Here is a 19,598-nt window from a genome sequence, read left to right on the forward strand (position 1 = left end):
AAGAATCTTCTATAAAAAAAACATTAATGCAACGAAATGTTTTTTCATTTTTCACGTATGGGCGCTATTTACACGACTTTTTTTTTTTCGGATAAATATAAACGAGATGCGCCACACGATTTACGCGGATTTCCTTTGTGAATGCGGTCACATCGGCGGTTATCGTGTTTGCGGATATGATCGAGGTGGTTTTTAATATTCAGTTATTGAAAGTTTTCAACGAGCTCGTTTCACGATAGATAGCGGACAACCGGATTTATGAAATAACACGGATTTCCATTCACGGGAGGGGGGGGGGGGAAGAGGGGCCCACAATGTAAATTCCTGGGATGGAATAAAGTTTCAATAATATAACGGTTGTTTTTGCGTGGGCGTTAATTAGCGGCAGCTTCGTTGCAAGCTCTATATATGTATATATATATATATAATATATCTATCTACCATTCTTGTTATGGTGCGCGCATGCTTTTTCTGGCAATTTTCAATTCATTACGTCTCCCTCGGAACGCGTTTACAGAAATTTAAAGACCGAAATCCACGATGGACGGTATAATTTAATAATTTCGAAATGGATGTAGACCGCGTGTAATTGTGATAATTATTATTTTTCGAGGGAAAAGTACAAATTGCAAGGAAAATATTCGGAAGGCGGTGGTGGTGAATTCTCAACCGCGAGAGATTCGAAATAAATAAATTGCTTCTACGATATGGTATTTCGTAACTCGGAACGATTCGTTTTAAATGCGATGATCTTGAAGCTGTGCAAATTTGATTCAACTCGTTTGTTTCGCGGGATATAACTTTGTCTCGAGTCGAAATTCGATTTAAATAATATCGATATGCTTTATTTTCAAATTCGAAGAACAATGATAGCATTGAATTATGTGACGATACGTGTTATAATTTTAAATAATTCTAAATTTTATGACAGATAATGATTATCCTATCACTTTTAATTATATCTGGCACTTAATTAATTTCGAATATTTAATATATATATTATAATAATTAATATTTCAATTAAACACAAATTTTATTATTCAATTTTATTCTTTTATTTTTAAACCTGCCCAAAACAAACAAAACATGATTCTTCTCCAACCGGATAATCCGAACAAAAGATAAATCAAGAAAATAAATCTTATACAACGGTGCAAAATAATCCATATTTCACACGAGCATAAACAAGATAAAAATAGTTCCTAACCCTTCCACTGCATCCTCAATCTCGTGCAACTACTATCCTTCACATTCGACCCTCGCGTAGAACGTAAAACAACATCCACCCTGCTTTTAATAACCAGACAACAAAAGATAAATTAAGAAAATAAATCTTATATTCACCGAAGGATGATCCACACGTCCATGTATGATAAAAATAAATTCTTAACCCTTTTTTTATCAAACCTCATAATCTCGTACAATTCCCATCTCTTGTCCAATCCCCTTTGTCCCCGCTAATAACCAGAATGAAAAATAAATCATCCTCTTATACACCTATCAATTACCACCCTTTTAACAATCCTTCCCTTATAACAATCAAGAAGATAAACCTCGTACCAATATATAAAATGATAAAATAATATAAAATAAAAATATATAAAATAATATAAAATATAAAATAATCCACGTGAGATAAAAATACTTGAATCTCGTGTAATCCATTATCCACCGGAAGATAACAAATGAAGAATAGAATAAACGCAAAAACCATTTAAACTTCTCCGCGGAATCATCCCGAAAAAGGAAGAGAATCCCTAGGAGGGAAGAGCACAAGGCTCGAAGTTTCTCCTTCCCTAGGATTTATCGAGAGAACGAAGGTAGTAGGTCGCGTCGGGGGTTGTACGCGATATATTCCGTGGCTAGTCGCCCTTTCGCGGCTCCCTTTCCTTCTCTCGCGCCGCGTAATTACGTCAGAAATGAAAGAAAAGCGCCCCCGGGGGAGGGGGCGAGGGCCGTCTCTCCATCTCTGAAAGGCGACCCGCCTTTTATTATACGCGGCCTGGACGTTCTACCCCCAGATAGAAGCCAGACAACTTTTTATCCGGAGCCAGCCGCGAAAGACAGGCCACCTCGTTTCTCTCCACGTTTCGCGAGGAGGAGGGTGAGGAGGGGGTAGGGAGGAGGATCCAGAGAAAAGTCGCGTCTATAATTCGCGATTAAACTTTTGACCCCTGTTTTTGACGCGGCTCCATCTTTCGTTGATGATCCCTCGACGATTGATTGCCTGCACAACACACACTTTGTTGTTTGTTGTACATTTTCATTTGTCGATGAATTGAAATAAGAGAAGTTGGAGTTGATTATTTATTTTTTCAAAATTATTGCAAAAATTATTTCTCCATGTATGTGGTATTTGATGATTATTAGTTATTTGGTTATTAGTGGATAACTAAAGCTGTTGAGGATTGTTATTGCTAATCCTCGAGGCATGAACTCTCGATCGAGCCATTATACGTATAATTGTACCGATAATTAAAGTGATATTGGTGTTTCCAATGGTTAAAGATTTTCAGGTAATTAAAAAGAATATTGTGTATGAAATTGTTTGTATGATAGAAAGAAGATCGTTCTAAATCTCGATTTATAATAAATTTAATTATAATTGTTTTATTAATAAATTTATTTAATCTAAATTGAATTGATTGAATTAATATTTTTTGTAATTTAAGATCTAATTGTTATTCATATGGATTAATTATATTAACTTTGTGGATTTTTGGGTTAATTTTTATTTCATTAAATGACGACAGATTAAATTGTTTATTAATAAATTTATTGTTAATAATTTCTTTATTGTTAGTTTTTATATCAATAAATTTATTATTATTTTATTTATTTTATGAATTTGGTTTATTGTTAATTTTTTATTTAGTTGTAAAATGAGGTTATAGTGAAAATCGTTGATTATCAGGATTTTATTTAATATTTTATACAATAATTTTTTCTTTACCAATATTATATATTATTTATTATTATATTTATTGAATTGATTGTAGATTAAATTTTATATTAATAGAAATATTAAATTTAAATTTAAATATAATATTATTTATTATTTATTATTGAGGAGAGGAATTAGAATTTTGATTTATTCGTTTCGAAGTGATAATAACAAATCTCTTTATGCATTATTATAGCGTTTAGAGACTGTATAGTACACGATTATAATACAATGTAACCTTCCTTTATTCTTTGAAAGCAGATAATTCGATTTTAAGAAAGAGTGACCAACTGTTTAACTGAGAATAAAACTGGGAAGATCGAGCTACACGGAAATAAAAGTTTTCTTTTGTCAATAGGAGCGACATTAAATGCAGATTTTGCTCGAGAGAGTGGCAAGTACGGCGAGTAAGTTCAGTAATTACGTTTTTCATCAATCTTCGTTCGCGGAGAACGAGTTTGACGGAGCAAGGAAGTTACATTTCGCGAATATTTCGCAACGCGCCTCGTACTTGCGTTTTGTTTTTAGTTATTGCCTTGCTCCTCGATCGTGACGTGCAGGAATTACCGACGAGCTGTAATATTGTTCTTTGATAAGATTTGACGTCGTATTGATCGTTCAATCGAGGTGAAATTCCAGGAAAAATGCCCAGTTTCTCGCGTATTTCATAGCTCGCTCTATGTTCTTGTTATTTACGAAGAATAATCGTTTATTTTGAAAATGACGCGTATCTACTATTTTGTTAAATGTTTTAACAATAAAAAATATTTGTGCCTATTTATATTTATTATTTAGATTCGTTTCTCAATAAAATTGCCATTATCGCTAAAGTAGCTTAAGTGACGCATTAAAACTATATTTCTTCGCGAAAACTTAAATTAATTTTATTCGATAAAGTGATGTTTTGGAAGAGAGTAATTTTGTAAATTGATAATATTTCTTTGTTCGTTATTATTATTAATTGCAATCTTCATTCTGCAATCAATAGTGTGAATTGTCTTTTTGTTTTGTTAAAAAATTGCGATAAAGAATGATCATGAAATTTAATATTTGGATTGAGAAAACAGAAACGGTATCAATAAAAAATTCGTTACAATAATAAATTTATTACGAAGCATAATTTATTTATAAAAAAAAGTTCTATTTTATTCGCTATTTTCAAAGTAAATTTCTTTTTTCTCGCTTCGTGTTTTTTTTACTATTTTTTTTTTTTAAATATTTATACATACTATTCTCTCTCGCGTTTCTTTTTTTAATTTTTTTAAATGAAAATTTAACTTCTCGATGAATGACGCTTATATGAATCGCAATAAAAAAATTGAAACGAAATAACAAACAAATGAATATTAATTTAAAATTATTTCAGTGAGAAACAAAATGAATATTATTAAGATTAATATCGATGATAATGAAAATATCAACTATAAAGTAAATTAATACAATATTATTATAGATAATAATAGATTTGATTTTTATGAACATGATTAGAAAAAAGAAACATAAATATTCTCAAATATTTTAACGTACTATACTTTGAATATTTTTTTATTTTGTTATAAATACATGTTACTCATAGATTTTTATACAAATTTTTAAATTTTGTGTAAATGTATAAATATTTGCAATCTAACAATAACGGCATTGATTGTTAAATATTTTGATTGAAAGTTTTTTATAAAGCAGAATCAGCATGAAACAATTCTTACTTTTATTGCGATGTAAATATACTTGATCAAAAATTAATATCAATTAATATTGCCGATATCGATCAGAAATTGAATTCTACATATACCTGGATTGGAAAATTGTTAAACATTGCGTGTTTAATTGCACTGAATTAACAAATATATTTGCATACACATGGTGTTTCCAATAACATGTCAGTCAATAATATGATACGTGATTAATAATATGTCCACACAATACTTTATTTTGCAAATCTTCCTTCCTACAAATTTTAAAAAATCTTTTGTTTCATGTATTCTTTATTTCAATTAATAAAAGAACGATACATCGTATAAAAGTTAATTTCTCAAATTCCCCTTTTTCCTTATTTTCCAATAAACTATTCTATTATATTTGATATTTCATCCCTCCAACATCTAATTCTTACATACTTGAATTTGATTAATCAATATTATTTACTTTTGTATTCTCTTTATGATACCTTCTATAACCATCCAACAATATACATCCAATTATTCTAAACAAAAATTTACCTCTTCATTAATATCGCATAATTTATTATTACACTGTCACCGTATCGTTTCAAATTTCATTTGCATCAGAAAGAACGAAAAAAAAAAAAAAGAAAAGAAAAAGAACAGACAAAAGTAATCAACGACCCACGCCACTAGTCGCCCACTGGTTTCTCGTATTTATCATCGAATAAAAGTCGAAACCCGGGCAAAGAAGAAAAACAAAAAAATAAATAAAAAAGCGAGAAGAAAAAAGCCGAACTAAACCTCTCTCTCTCTCTCTCTCGCGCTCTCTTTTCCCCTCTATTTTTCACGCGTGCAACAAACAGCGTGCAAACAGCGTTACGCCGGATCGGGGCCCGGCGAAATGGCGAATCGTAATTTCATGCGGATACGTTATTCCCGTCGAAACAACCAATTCGCAGAGTCATTCCCGGTAATTGTGCGCCGTGGCCAGCGGCGGCAACGCAACAGACAAAAAGATGGAACGGGGGTGAAGAGGGGGAGGGGGGAGGAAGAAAAGCGTTTCGCGCACAATGGCGGTTTAAAAATGTTAGCCTGGCCTGGCCGCATTGAAGTTTTTTACACGGCGGATAATAACTTTTAATGAAAACAAACGGCCGCCTCCCCCCTCGACTCTCCGCTTCTGTTTCGTCGCACACACGCCGTTATCAGCGATAAAACCCGCGGCGAGGTTCGTGGAAAATTCGGGCTGGAATCGATGGCGGTCTCGATCAGGAGACTGTTAAATGAACTGATCGAGGCGAGATCTGATATAGGACGCGTGCGATATATACACAGGGTTGTTGTGAACCCCGTGTTCGTTGAATGCGATATTGTTGACTTGTTTGCAACATTGTTTGTTACGTAATTCGGTTGATTCGAGCCTTTGAAGGGAGTTTAATTGCTTTTGAAAATGATAGAGTTCGGATTTAAAATTATAGAGGGGGAAAGGCTCGATCGAAAGCGTAGTTTATTTGATAGATGGCGCAACTGAGTTGCGGGATTAGATTTTGTTGAAACGTAACATGAAATTTTGAGGCGATTTATTTTAATGAATTTCCGTTTAATAATACCGTGTTTTGGTTTGGATTGAATCGATTCACGTTTTCGGTTGGATGTCTTCGAAATTTATTAGAGTTTGAGATGAGACGAAGAGACTGTAGATGGCGCAGGTGAGTTAATATTTGTATATTTAGAACGTTTTCACATTAAGAATTGCTTTTGGGGCTGATAGAGTTGAAATTATAACGGGAGAAAGAAATCTATCTGTGGAGGAATGATTGAGATATTTTATTAAATTGAGGTTAGCGTTGAAAAAATTTGTTCTGCTATTCTGACATAATTTCTATCGTTATTTTTATAAATTTTTAATTCTGTTTCGATTAATATGGAAACCGCTATTCGTAAATGAAATGCTTGTAAATGAAGGAAAATACATGGGCAACATGTTTCTATGGTAACAGCTTTCAACGACACTCTTGTCATTTTCTGTGTATCGCGCGATTTATGCAGTGAAATTATGTCATGTGGAAACTGATGCGATCAAGAATTAATATGTAGTTGCATATGTATATACATATGTACGATATAGTTTGGAAAAAAAATAAATTTTATAAATTTTAATTATAAATCGCAATATTTAAAGAAAATTTTTTTTAAATACCAATCTTGTATACAAAAGCAAGATAATGGAAGAAAAACACGGGAAAATTATAATGATTTTATAATTATTATCTTTGTATCAATGATTTATAATTTCAGTTCTAAGATTCTAAGATTGTTATAGTAATAAAATTTATAAAAAGAATCAATTAACATATGAGAATTATATAATCAATAGAAAACAAAATTAATTTATTTTATCTTATTTTAAATTATATTAAGTGTCTAATTTAAATACTTATTATTATTTAAATCTAGAAGATATAAAAATACACGATAAAATTTCTCTTCTTTCCACGTATCAATTTTCAAATATAAATTTTTCGAAAAATTTTATACATAGCTTACAAAGCTATGATTATCAATTCACCATACATACACCATATATATACATACATAGAAAAAAATTTCATCGCAATTCATATTTTGTTATTAAAGCGAAATGAAAGAAATTTTTAATCCGCTTAAATTCAATCAGAATGTAAAAAATCATTCAGTTATCGATAATTTCCTGAATACTATTCAACGGGCAGAAAGCACTCTCAGTTATGGGGGGGAGAAAAAAAAAAAAAAAAAAAACTGTATACAAACCAGCCGCCAAAGCGAAACACAATCGCATCGTTTAAAGCATAAAAATCAATACGGTGATTTAAAAAAAAAAAAAAAGGAAAAAAAAAGGAAAACCGATTGACGAAATACACAACATAGGGAAACGCACGATTTAAAAATTACCGCTTAGAAACAGCTACCCCCCATTTGTCCCCCAATGTTTGCACGCCCATAGACTCGATCCAAATCACATTCTGTTTGCCCGTGTCAGCGCAAACAGCGGCCACACACCCGACACAGAAGATCTCTCGGCGTGCATCGATGGGAAAAAGAGTTGCAACGGTGTTCACAGGTGTTCCTGTTCGCGAAAAAACCAACCCGACAAAGTGTTGCACGAACGTACTATTCGCTTTTTTTGTTTTTTGCCTCCTCCTCGACTCGAACGCGGCCATTTTGCAACAATAATTCAACCCTCGAACGCGTCTGCCTCCCCCCTACGCCACTACTCTTTCTTTTACTTGTTCCTCCCCCGTTTCCCTCTTTCTTCCCTTTTCCTCCCGAATATCGTGTTTCACTAACGATAGGATTATTACAAGAAGAAAGTAGAAAATTTTAAGAGGAGAAATAATTGTTTTCTAAGAATATATATTTTTTTCAAAGTTTTGATAAATTTATAGATAATTCAATGTGTACGTATTTTGTTGTTTTATCAATTTCTATATGTTTTTTAATTTTTTTTACAGTTTATGATCTATAGTTTAGAAATTAAATAATTTATTTATAATTGGAATTGATTAGATGGTCTTTTATTTGTATATTAAAAATTCTACGATTAATAGAAAGAATAATATTGATATCATTTCTTATTCGATTCGTTCCTAATTTGAGATTAATGCAATTTTTATCAAATGGGTTTCTTTTTTCCTTTTTGACTTGCAAATTGAACTAAGTATACTCGTTTTAAAGATACGAAAATGACAAGTAGAAAAACAACATCAAAAAATGACATCAGTTCGATAACTTTTCGATCTCAACGTTTATTTCTTTTGCAATTATTCCTAAACTAATTCTTGCACAATCTTTTAAAAATTGAATTATTTATCACGTGTACATTCATTGTCTTCTACTCAATGAATGAAAATATATTCATCTTTTAAAATTATCATTTCTCTAATATAATATTTAAACTTTCCATTTCGTTCGAATATTCTACAATAAAAATTGTAGAACCCGCGCTCGAGCAACATCATCGATTTACGTGTGCGCCTCTCCTCGAATCGGAAAATATTCTATCGATGTGCTTGCCTCGTTCGCACTGGGATTGAAATTCTTACAAGTGCAGGCCAATTAATCGACTGGAAAGCGACCATACACTTCGATACCACGCCGTGGGAAGCCGTTAATTTGCGCGCAACACGAGCTTCTGCTAACCGAGTGGATGCCGGTGTTTCGTTGTTAAATAAAAAGCAACGTGATATTTTCACTGAACCAGAGCCGTGCTCGCCGTGCCAGAAGCTGGAGAGAAGGAAGGAGGGGGAAATATGTTGCAAAACCGGGGGTTGAAACGGTGAAATTATTCGGAAGCGACGATGTTACAAGGATGCCTCGTGAAAGTATTTCGGTATGCAGAATTTTCTATCGTCTCGTTTTCCGTTCGTGATCGTTGGATTTCTTGAATTTGAACGCAGGATATCGATTCGATAGATACGAGAAAATGGAATATAGTTTTTCGTATCCAAGAGAGATAATAATAAACTCGACAATCGTTCGAAATATCGAGTGGAATATTTCCAACTAGATAATTTTTAAATTGAATGTAATGTTATCGAAAAGATATCATAGATTGAAATAATATTTTTTTTAACCATTCATCTTTCCGGTATTTAATAAATTGTAATCGAACAACCTTACGAATATCGATTCTACAACTCTGTTTTAATCACCGAAAACCACCTAATTCTATCTATACAAAGTCCCTTAGTAATAGTTTGCAACGCTGTGCAACACCAGACAAATTTCCAACTTTAGATGAAATTTCACTTTACACGTATTCAATAACGTCCACTAATGTTCAATGAAATCGATATCAAACTAGTCTAAAACATTACGTACAATCAGTTACAAAGGTCTTTGTACATTTTACGCGAGATAAATTAACACATTATCGAAAAGCTTAGAAATTCTGATTTTAACACATTTTTCTAAAACATGTATATTTCAAAAATCGATCAATTAAAGTTTCATATATCCCACGAAATTCAAACGCTCTATCGTTCCAAAGAAAAGAAACTATATTTGAAAAATATTGGAAACCTCGAAGACCTTATCCATACATTTCCTTCAAAATCAAAATTTTTTTTATCAATCTCCTGTACAATATAACCTACTATGATAAATTCTCGCGCGCGAAAATTCGAAAATTGCCCGTTCCCAAAATCGATCACCTCAAATCCAGCGTAAAACCGAAAATTCTACGCACGATAGAAGCGGTAGAAGCGGTCGAAGCGGTTAAAACTCCTCTCCTTGGCAACGTTTCCTTTACGATTCTCACCTCTTCTCCTCGAAACCGGCAACAACGCTCGTTTTGGCGCGAAATATAAATGTCATTGCGCGTTAAAGGGGCGCGAACGGGGAGGGGAGGGTTACGAAATCGTATGTGTATCTCTCTTTCGAGCACCCCTCCTCCCTCCTCCCTCCCCCCTCCTCCTGCTTACTGCACTGCACCGGTACGGCGAAACGCACTTCACGCGCGTCAGAGAGAAAAAAAAAATGACGAGGGAAACGCGAGTCGTTGTTATAAATATATATATCGCGCCATCGCTGTGGTCAGATGCTTTGTAAACAACGTGTCCAGCACGCGATACCCTTTCCCCCTCTCCCTCCTCCGTGACGTAAACTGGACACGACCATTTCGCGGCAATAATTCATCGGAGGGAACATTTATGCGCGCCGGTGCGCGCCTCCTCTCCTCCCCCTTCCTCCCTCTACGCGATTTTTTCCGCGTCGCCAGTCCCCTCCCCCGGCGCTTTGCACGCACGCACGCTTTGAAAAATGTTTTATCGCGCCGATCTTTCCCGCCCCCTCGATTCGCCGATGAGAAACGATCCTCCTCGATATATTTTATCCCCTCCCCTTTCCTCTTTCACGGATTTGTTTGGCGTCCGCCACTTTCTCGAACGAGTCTAGATTCTCGGGAGTCGTTTCTGTTTAATAAATTGGAATGAGATTGAATTGCACGCGTGCAAAACAATGTCGAATATATTATTTGTCAGTTTTGTTTAGATGGATTTGTTTTGTTAATGTTGAATTATTGTTCCTGACGAAAGAACGGATTCTAACGATTTTTTTTAGATTGGTTTGTTTGTGAAGTTGGGAAGAAGAAGTTAAATTAAATTCAATTTATGGATATGAATTTCTCAGAATAATATTTGCTTACGTGTAGCTTCTTACATGATTCTTATCCATGATGATTGTTAGCCATTTTTTGATAGTATCAATTATTCAATAACAGAATAAATGTATTCATTGCTTTTCTCCATACCGTATTAATTAAATCAGTGTTGTTATTACATTCAAATGTTGAGAAGGGAGACGCAAACAACCATGATGAAACACGTGCTGACCCAATTCCACGGAGGTAGAGTAAAGAAGCGTTGCGCCACGAAGGAAGAAAGTGTCCTCCCCGTTCGGCTCCCGTAATCAAACTCGCCCCTCCCCGTGGGGAAGTTGTTGCTGATAATTTTCCATGCATAATAATAACGCGAGGCGAAGAATTTGAATAATCCACTTTCACGCTATTTTCCCGTCTGATAAGTCATTAAGCCGCCACCGTCGCAGCCGCGCGGAAAAAACTTAACGCCGGGCGGTGGAGAGCAATCTGCTTTGTCTCCGCCACACCCCGTCCTCCTCCTCCCCCCTTCGAATTGGACGAAACGTGGTTGGCGAGAAAGAAGGCAGAGCGGACAGAAGCAAGGAAGGAAGGAAGGAAGGAAGGACGGGGAGGAGCGCGATCTCGCTTTGTGTATTCGACGCCGGGCAATCGCTCGTCCCTGGAAAATTCACGGTCTGGCTCGCGGCGAACAAATGCCGCCTACCTACGTCGCCCCTCTTTAGCCGGCTCCCTGTTCGTTCGGCCACAATTTCCTCGTATTACCGTAATATTCGCTTTAACGGCGAACGACAGGGGATAACAATGCGCGACACCACCCCTCCACTTCCCCGGGACGAAACGCGCCATTTTCCATCCGGGAATCTTTTTTTTTTTTCCTTTTTTTCTCTCTCTTTCACTCGCGCGCAGCCTCGAACGCGCTTCCGGCGTTAATTCGGCCCGCGTTATGTTTCCATTTCAACGGTGTTCAATGTATGTATGGGTGTGTGGGGGTTGAATTGGAGGAAGCGGAGGAAGTGGGGATGAGAATTTCGATCGAATCAATCGATTTATTGCGGAAGATAACTGTTTTGGGATTTGGAGGATTTGTCTTCGTTAATGGAAGTGAATAAATTCTGTGATATGTTTGTTAGGAAGATGATGTTAAACATGTTGAATGAATTTATATTGGTAATATAATAAAGATTGGAATATTTTTCTTAAATGTAAGTGTGCTAAGAATTGTAATAATTTTTTTTTGAAAATAGGAATATAATAGAAACTAAACTATAGATTAGATTATATTCAATTGTAAGAGATGAATAAAGAAATAATATTAATACTTATTATTAATTAATATAATTATATCAATTTGGCTGTTCTTGATGCATGAATAGTCCATCTTATTTTTAAAGATTGATCCTCTTTGAAATTACTTGTACAAGATAGTATAAACAACAAATTTTGAATTAATAATTATTATTGAATATCTTCAATTAACATATATCCAATTCAAATTGAAGCAATGAAATGCTTGAACACAAGTTAAGCAGCTTCTTAATAAATAAATCCATTTCTTCTGAATTTATTTTAAAAAAATGATTGAATCTTCAATTTGAAAAGGTTAATAAGACAATTACAAAATCTATCTAAAATTTAAAACAATCTTGTTCATATCTCGCGAGATTAGAGAATGATCGAAATCATCGAACGTGATCCACATCTAATCGATTATTCCTTAACATCACGAGCGCTGTCACGTTTCGACGAATGCCTCGAGGGTTTCTCTCGCATTTCCGGCAGAACTTACGACCAACTCTTCAAATATGAAATCCACCCACGGCACGGGCGTGGATGTTTCCAGCGGTCTCGATAATTCACGAAATCGATTACACGATAGGTGAAACGGGCCAGGCGTTTTACGACCACGGCCCCGTATTTACGTTATAGTCGAGGACGAAATCTGCGTCCTCGGCTTTGTGCGGTCGCGTTCCACACCGGAAACAGGCACATGGAGGCACATCCGCGCCGTTATGGCCGCGTTTCCGCCTGTTTGTCCTACGAGGAAACCTGTCCTGGAGCATCCGTGCATCGCGTTCGACTTCATACACGTCTGTTTGAAGATCGTAAAGCTTATCGCGCTGACAATGCGAGTTGTTTTATGGAACGTGTGTTTCTCGAAATGGAAAAATAAAATTTTAAGAATACAGAATCAGTGAACTTGTGAGTGTCTTGGCGTCGAATTAATTGTAGTTAAAAATGCGTTGAAACATTTTATCATTAATATGAAATATTGTTGAAAATTGTTGAATGAAATAAAAATTTATTATTTTAAGAGTACGAATAAAATATGAGATTAATTGAAATAAACTTTAAGCATCGATATCAACAACTTTTGTCAATGTTTTCCAATCGATTAAAATGTTTCTCAATTTTAATAATAGATCGATAACATTATGATATTTGTTTTCACGTAATATGAAACAAATAATATAGAACAATAAAAGAGAATTTTGTGGAAAAAATTAATGTTCCTTTCTTTAGTTTAGCAATATTTCAACAAAACTTTGTTATATCTTGCAACGATATTTATTAGAATCAATATGCTCGAAATTCATCATCACTTGTTATTACATCAAGCATTGTCTTTTAATATTATTTTCCTGATTTTTCCTAAAAGTATAATCCATCAATCCGACTGTTGATTTTCTATAAACTTTGCGTTTCTGTATAAGATTAAAATAATCTTGTTATAAAATATTGGCAGAAATAGAAGAATCGTCAATTACAAAGATAAAAGTCCTATTATAAAAGATTGTTCAACATTGATCTTCGTAGAAGCACAATGGCAACGTGACCAAAGGCTACCCATTTGGCGAATGGCAGCGTTATCACGCGTTCTCGTGCGCCAGATTATGCCAGGGTTATGCGTACCCTATTCAAAAGTGGTCATGCGCCGTGTATAAAGGGCCATTACGAAAATGACCATTAAAATAAATTACTCTCATCGTGGCGTACGTAACGAGTGGCAACGCTGCTCAATACCTTGAAATACGTGACGCGGAAATAGTCGGCGGCGCGCGAATCAATTTACGCAAATAATGGGAGCGGGGGGGCGGCGGGTGGGGAGGGGTTAAAATTTCGACCGCTAGAAACAGTGGACCATCCGATCCTTTGTCCGCTTGAAAATGTTCATCCTCCGTCGGATTTCGGCCACGCGAGCAATTGAAATTTCCGTGATGAATATGAGTTCCAGAAATCGTTCCTACTATTTCAGTTATTCCAGGGTTGCAGGTGGCCCGAGCCACCATATTTCAAGGAATTTCGAATGGATTATTGGCAGTCGAATTTGAAATGTATGATCCTGGAAACTTGTCGTTTCGAATGTTTTTTGTTTGGTTGATGGATTTTCCCTACACAGTTTCGAAGGAACTTCTTAAGTGTGAAAAAAAATCAAAAATTTGTCACGTAATTTTTATAAATTGATGAATTACGTTGTTCGAAAAATCTTTCATGACATCGTTTATATTGTAAAGAGATGATGTGGATATGGATGATATGATGCGTTTATATTTCTCTTCTAGGACTTACATCAATTTTAATTATTTATATTCTATTATTATCGGATCAAAATAGAGAAAATCAAAATAGACCAAGTCTCGTCACTTTTATACCTAGATTTAGGGATATAAATCATTGAATATTCGCCACGATAATTATACGTAATACTGTATATTACACTAGCGAGAATCGTATGGCGTTCGAAGCCATCTAGCGGCAGAATTAGTACTACGACGCGTAAACTGATTCTGGCAATTCAATTTATATTTGGGATCCTTTAGAAGCTGCAAAGATCGATTAGCTTGATATCATAACTTATTCCATTAAACTTGATATTTATTTAAGAATAAAAATAATTATAAAATTAATATTACTGATATTATTTGCTGTAATATTTATAAAAATGAAACAAAATACTTTACTTTTAAAAAGTAAAAGATAAAACAAATAAATATAAACGAAGAGAGGAATTTATTATAATGCATACATGAAATGCCACCTTCCTTGTAAATTTAAAATTTCATGCATTCAAAAGTGAAAACTTATCAGACTTAATTTTCCTTTCTCTCGTAATTAATTCTTTCGACTTTTAAAGTTGTCCAGGAATTTACGAGCATTTTAATCATGATTTATAGAAATAAAAAATAAGTCGATATTAATTATCAATACCAACGAAATTGTTTCGAAATATAAAGAATACCAATATCAAGGATCTCGGAACAAAAGCGTTTCGGTGTCTTCGCTGCGTCACGAATGAGCCTAATTTTATTTCGGTTTTCCCCGGTAACTCGATTGTCGAGAAGAAAGGACGAGGAGAACGTGTTCAGGTCGATCGAACGGATAATATTAAATTTAAGAGTTCAGTTTTGCGTCGAGGCAACGAGTGATATTCCCCCGAGGCAAACATCGTCGACGTCGTCGCTCCTCGTCATAGTTGGGTTTCCATTTCTCCCGCTATACACGGGAGAGGGGCCACGTTGTTTGTCGGGGAACGTTCTTTTACGAGCAGAAATATTTTGCCAATTTCACCGTCCATGCAAATTTCAATTCGCGAGCGTCAATATTTGTTGAATCGCGTCGAAAAAGGATTTCGATGTACCGCCACTCGATTCCACGTCAAACGGTTCTGGCCACGGTTCGCTCCTCTAAAAACGGTAATATCGAGCGTTAAAATAAAGGGGTCGACGCGGGAAGAAAAATACCTCGACAAACGTCAATATCCTATCCTCCTCCTCCTCCTTCCCTCTTTCTCTCTTCTCATGTTCATCCATAAGTAAAAATTATCCTCCTTTTTGGGGGTACGAATGATGGATTTTTGATATCGAAATGTATGATTCTTTTAGCGAAATCGATATGGCGAAGTAAAGGTAATAAATTAATTCTTAACTAACTCGATGGATAACGGGGAGGGAAAATCCATTTTTCTCGAGTAAAATCATCATCTGATGTGATGATGTGAGAAAATAAATAAAACAAATAAACAATTATTACGTCGATTACCCTTCAATTTCTATCTCTAAAAATTTTCTTCTCCAAAAATATTCGCTCGAGGAGGATCAACTCTCTCTCGATATAATCTCTCGGAAAGAAAAATCAGATTCTCAACACGGCTCGGCGATTCTTTTTTTTTTTCCAGGGTCCGGTCGGGGAAGTGGGCGGCGTCAGGCTGCCGTTGCAATCATTACATGGGTACGGATCTGTGTTCATGTACTCGGCGTCGACGAGTCCCGGGGGTGGAGGTGGCCAGGGTGGCGGAGGCGGAGGTGAAGTGACCCTCCGCCTCCGCGAACCTGAGGATATTCCCGAAGAAGTTCTTGCACGCCTCGAGGACACGGCCACCCTCTCCATCTCTCTTCAAAGCGACGCAGTGTTGAGGCTGGGGGCAGCTGGCACGGGTAAGTGTCCCCCTCTTTCTCTCTCTTTTTTTTTTTTTCTTCGAGTCACCCGTTCTTTCTTTATCCCCCATCGGATGAGAATCATTCTTTTCGCCGAGATAAAGTTTCGTTCGGGAATTACCAGGGATTGATCCGTTTCATTTCTCGTTATCGATGTTCATTTCCGCTTTAAAAGTTTTATATTTGATCTGTAATCGGAAGGGATTGAATAAGCGGCGGTAGGAACAATTGTTGATCCATTCGATATTTCAGGTATCGGAGGAGAAATTTTATTTAGAAATTTAATCGATAGAGAAAGAGTAGCGTGCAGAAATTGAATTTACACGTGCGAATATCGCGATAAATTAGATTTATTTGTAAATTAATAATTAAAAAAGTAGGAAGGATCGAAAGTTGAGACGAAGGTATTTCAATTTCACTAATTTAACTTTATTGCATTTTATAAAATCATTGATTTCTTTTGATGCGATAAATTTATAGAAATTATAATTAATATTTTAAGAGAAACTCGGCTCAATTTTACAAATTTTATTACCTTCGTCATTTTCTGCGTTAAAAATATTCCCGAAAGTATAATCAATTTCATAATATTCGTGTAAGAAATCGATGAAAAATATCGCCAAAAATCGAACGAACGATTCCTCGCTTAATCGACGGAGTTGAAAAAGTGTAACGGTGGTCAAAGTTTCTGGCCGCTAGCAGAAGGGTGGACGATAAATAATTGGCTTATACGGTGCATAAATTCCGACAGTGTGTCGCGGCAGCCTTCGTGAAACTTACCCCAGAATTTATTATAATGGGAATCGTCCCCTCGTATTTTTAGGATCGCAATTAATTTTCTCGTTTTCGAAACGCGAACGCGCACCAGCTCCGGCCAGATTAGCATTTGCACGCGTGTGCACGCGGCCTAATGCAGAATTATTTTACTGAAATACGCCGATCCGTGGGACGCGCATTATCGCCATCAAAACTACTTTCGGCCGGATGCATTTTTCCCCGATAAGCTGGCCATTCGTTTCGTTTTATCGGCACGGATCCCGTGCTACCCTAAGCTGTCGTGAAATTTGCGACCTCGATTATTTAACGGTGAATGATCGCCGTTACTCGTAACCGGGATTTATCGCGTGTCGAATATTTAATTTCGCCTCTGAATTTATTATTGCTCTTGTATTTCGATTCTATTTCGCTTTGAAAAATTAGAATTGAGAGGAGGCCGGTGAAATATAATTCTCTTCAAGAGATTTTTCTTTAACTTATTTTGAAAATTTATACATATTAACAAATATACTTATTACGTGTATATATTTATTCGTTTAATAATGTGTTTCTGTAAATGCCAATATTAAATTTACCAAGAACCATATATATATATAAATCTGTCAAAACAACAAATTAATCATAATGATGTGAATATTTAAATACATGTATTATATTCCGATATTTAATCTTGAATTAATCTGTATATTATACAGGATTAATTTAGAAGATATTTGTATAACTGTTAGAATAATTTCCAAGTTGCGATTGATAGAAAAACTATTAATAAACACTTTGTAATTCTTTGCAATCGAAGCAACGATGGAATGTAATTTCGTTTGAAATATCAGGAATTTAATCTCACGCTATAACGCTAAATATACACTTTCTATCAGAAAAAAAGCGAAACACGATTAAACTATCCCTCGTAAATAAACAGAGAATTGTCGAGAAACGTCTTTGCTAAATCTTGTCTAGGTATTTACTTTCTCGAAATCCAACCCGGCCGCTCTAAAAATATACGATGGAAGTAGTCAGAGACTTTAGAAATCTAAATGAAACGTCGCGCCTCGATCGTCGGAATCGATTACATTAACGATTAACCCTCGAAGGAAGCGGAGGCGTAATCTACCAGCTTCTCAAGAAAGATTCCAGATTGCTTCGGTTTCCTGTCATTTCCATTCAAACCGAACGTCTGGCTTTGTTTGAAACGGCCGATACGCGGGCTCGATCACGATAAATGCGAGAGCCGACGGAATAAAAAAGTTTTCTTATTGGTTCGATCTGTTTATTTGAAGAAAGTTCTCGAGAAGGGTTGTCCTTTGAAGACGGCTATTAGATATTTTTCGCGTATTCGATGAACCGTCTTAAGAAGGACTACGTGATTCTGTTCAACTTGTTTCTCTGCTTGCAGTTGGATTGGATACGAAAGTAATACGAAAAATATTATGTGTGATCGATGGAACGATAGATTATTTTTAATATCGTTTTTTTTTATTAAAAATAAGATTTTAATCAATGCAATTTTATTTGTGCAAAATATAAAAATTGTATTCAATAGAATGAGTTAATTGCGTCATTTATTCATTATTTTTATATTTCTTATCTCGCTGTTTTATCGCTGTATCATTAATTAATCTTTCCGGCAGTAAGTAAAATGGAAATTACAAAATCTAATTTAATTTCATACGTAAAATACCTCCCCCGTTTATTTATACACCGTAATCACCGTATATATACCAACGCGTATTCATTTCCCCCCCTCCTGTCCATTTTACATTTCTCATTCACTTACTTCAAATAAAACTAAATATAAACTGTTCCCAATCTGTCACATTCTCTCAAAACTTTGAATAGTCGCGCTTTAAATGCATTTCCAACGCCGAAAATTCAACTCTCTCTCTCAACTGTATAACACATTCACACGCGAAATCCCGAATACCGAAAATAACTTCTATCCAATTTCTCTAAGCAACCATCTAAATCCATCCCCGACCATTTATTTATTCCCCGTGATCTCATTAAATCCGGAAATAGGCATCCGTTTCCTTTCCCCGTATTTTTTCCTGGCGAGGAGAGAAGGGGGGAGGAAATCCTCGGACAAAAAGCAAGAATTCCTGGCGAGCCGAAAGCTCCCCAAACACAGGAATCAGCCCCCCTCTTGGTTGGGGAGGGGAAACGGATTAAAACTTTTATCAGGGCTTTCAAAGGCAGCTGGTCCACGGGACCAGAGGGTGCCCCGTGGCTCTGTCGAAAAGAGGATTCGTGGAACGATCGAACGTTAACTTCCGGACGATTTGTCTGAGCCTGCCGCGGTGGTGCATGCCGCGATAAATCCCGGATTTTCATAAGTTTCCTCTCTCTCTCTCTCTCTCTCCCCATTGGCCTCCATTCGAGGGCTCCTTTCCCGACTGTCGTCTCGTGGGCCACGTTTTCCATTCATTCTGCCTCGCATTTCTAAGTCGAATATATATATATCTTATTCCTCTTCTTTTTCTTTTTTCTTTTCGGTTTCTCATTCTCTCGGTGTTGAGAGGGGGGGGATAACACCGAGGAAGGATGAGATTTATCGAAGTTGCGGCTTGTTACGGCTGGGCTTTACGCTTTTGCGGGGCGGCCGCCACTCGAGAGCCGCGATAAAGGTGCTAGCAATTGATTAAGAG

At 35.8% G+C, this 19,598-nt stretch overlaps 1 protein-coding gene across 7 annotated transcripts in view; it reads left to right on the plus strand.

Annotated features, from left to right (window-relative positions):
- LOC408822 overlaps positions 1 to 19,598 on the plus strand; it is a 698,419-nt gene that overhangs the window by 422,955 nt on the left and 255,866 nt on the right. For all 7 annotated transcript variants that reach the window (XM_026440819.1, XM_026440818.1, XM_026440820.1 and 4 more), the window contains one exon: positions 15,921 to 16,179. In XM_026440819.1, the coding sequence (XP_026296604.1) occupies positions 15,921 to 16,179 (259 nt within the window). The remainder of the gene's footprint in view (positions 1 to 15,920; positions 16,180 to 19,598) is intronic.

This window comes from Apis mellifera, linkage group LG5, assembly GCF_003254395.2.
Source record: "Apis mellifera strain DH4 linkage group LG5, Amel_HAv3.1, whole genome shotgun sequence".
In the NCBI taxonomy this organism is placed as follows: Eukaryota; Metazoa; Arthropoda; class Insecta; order Hymenoptera; family Apidae; genus Apis; species Apis mellifera.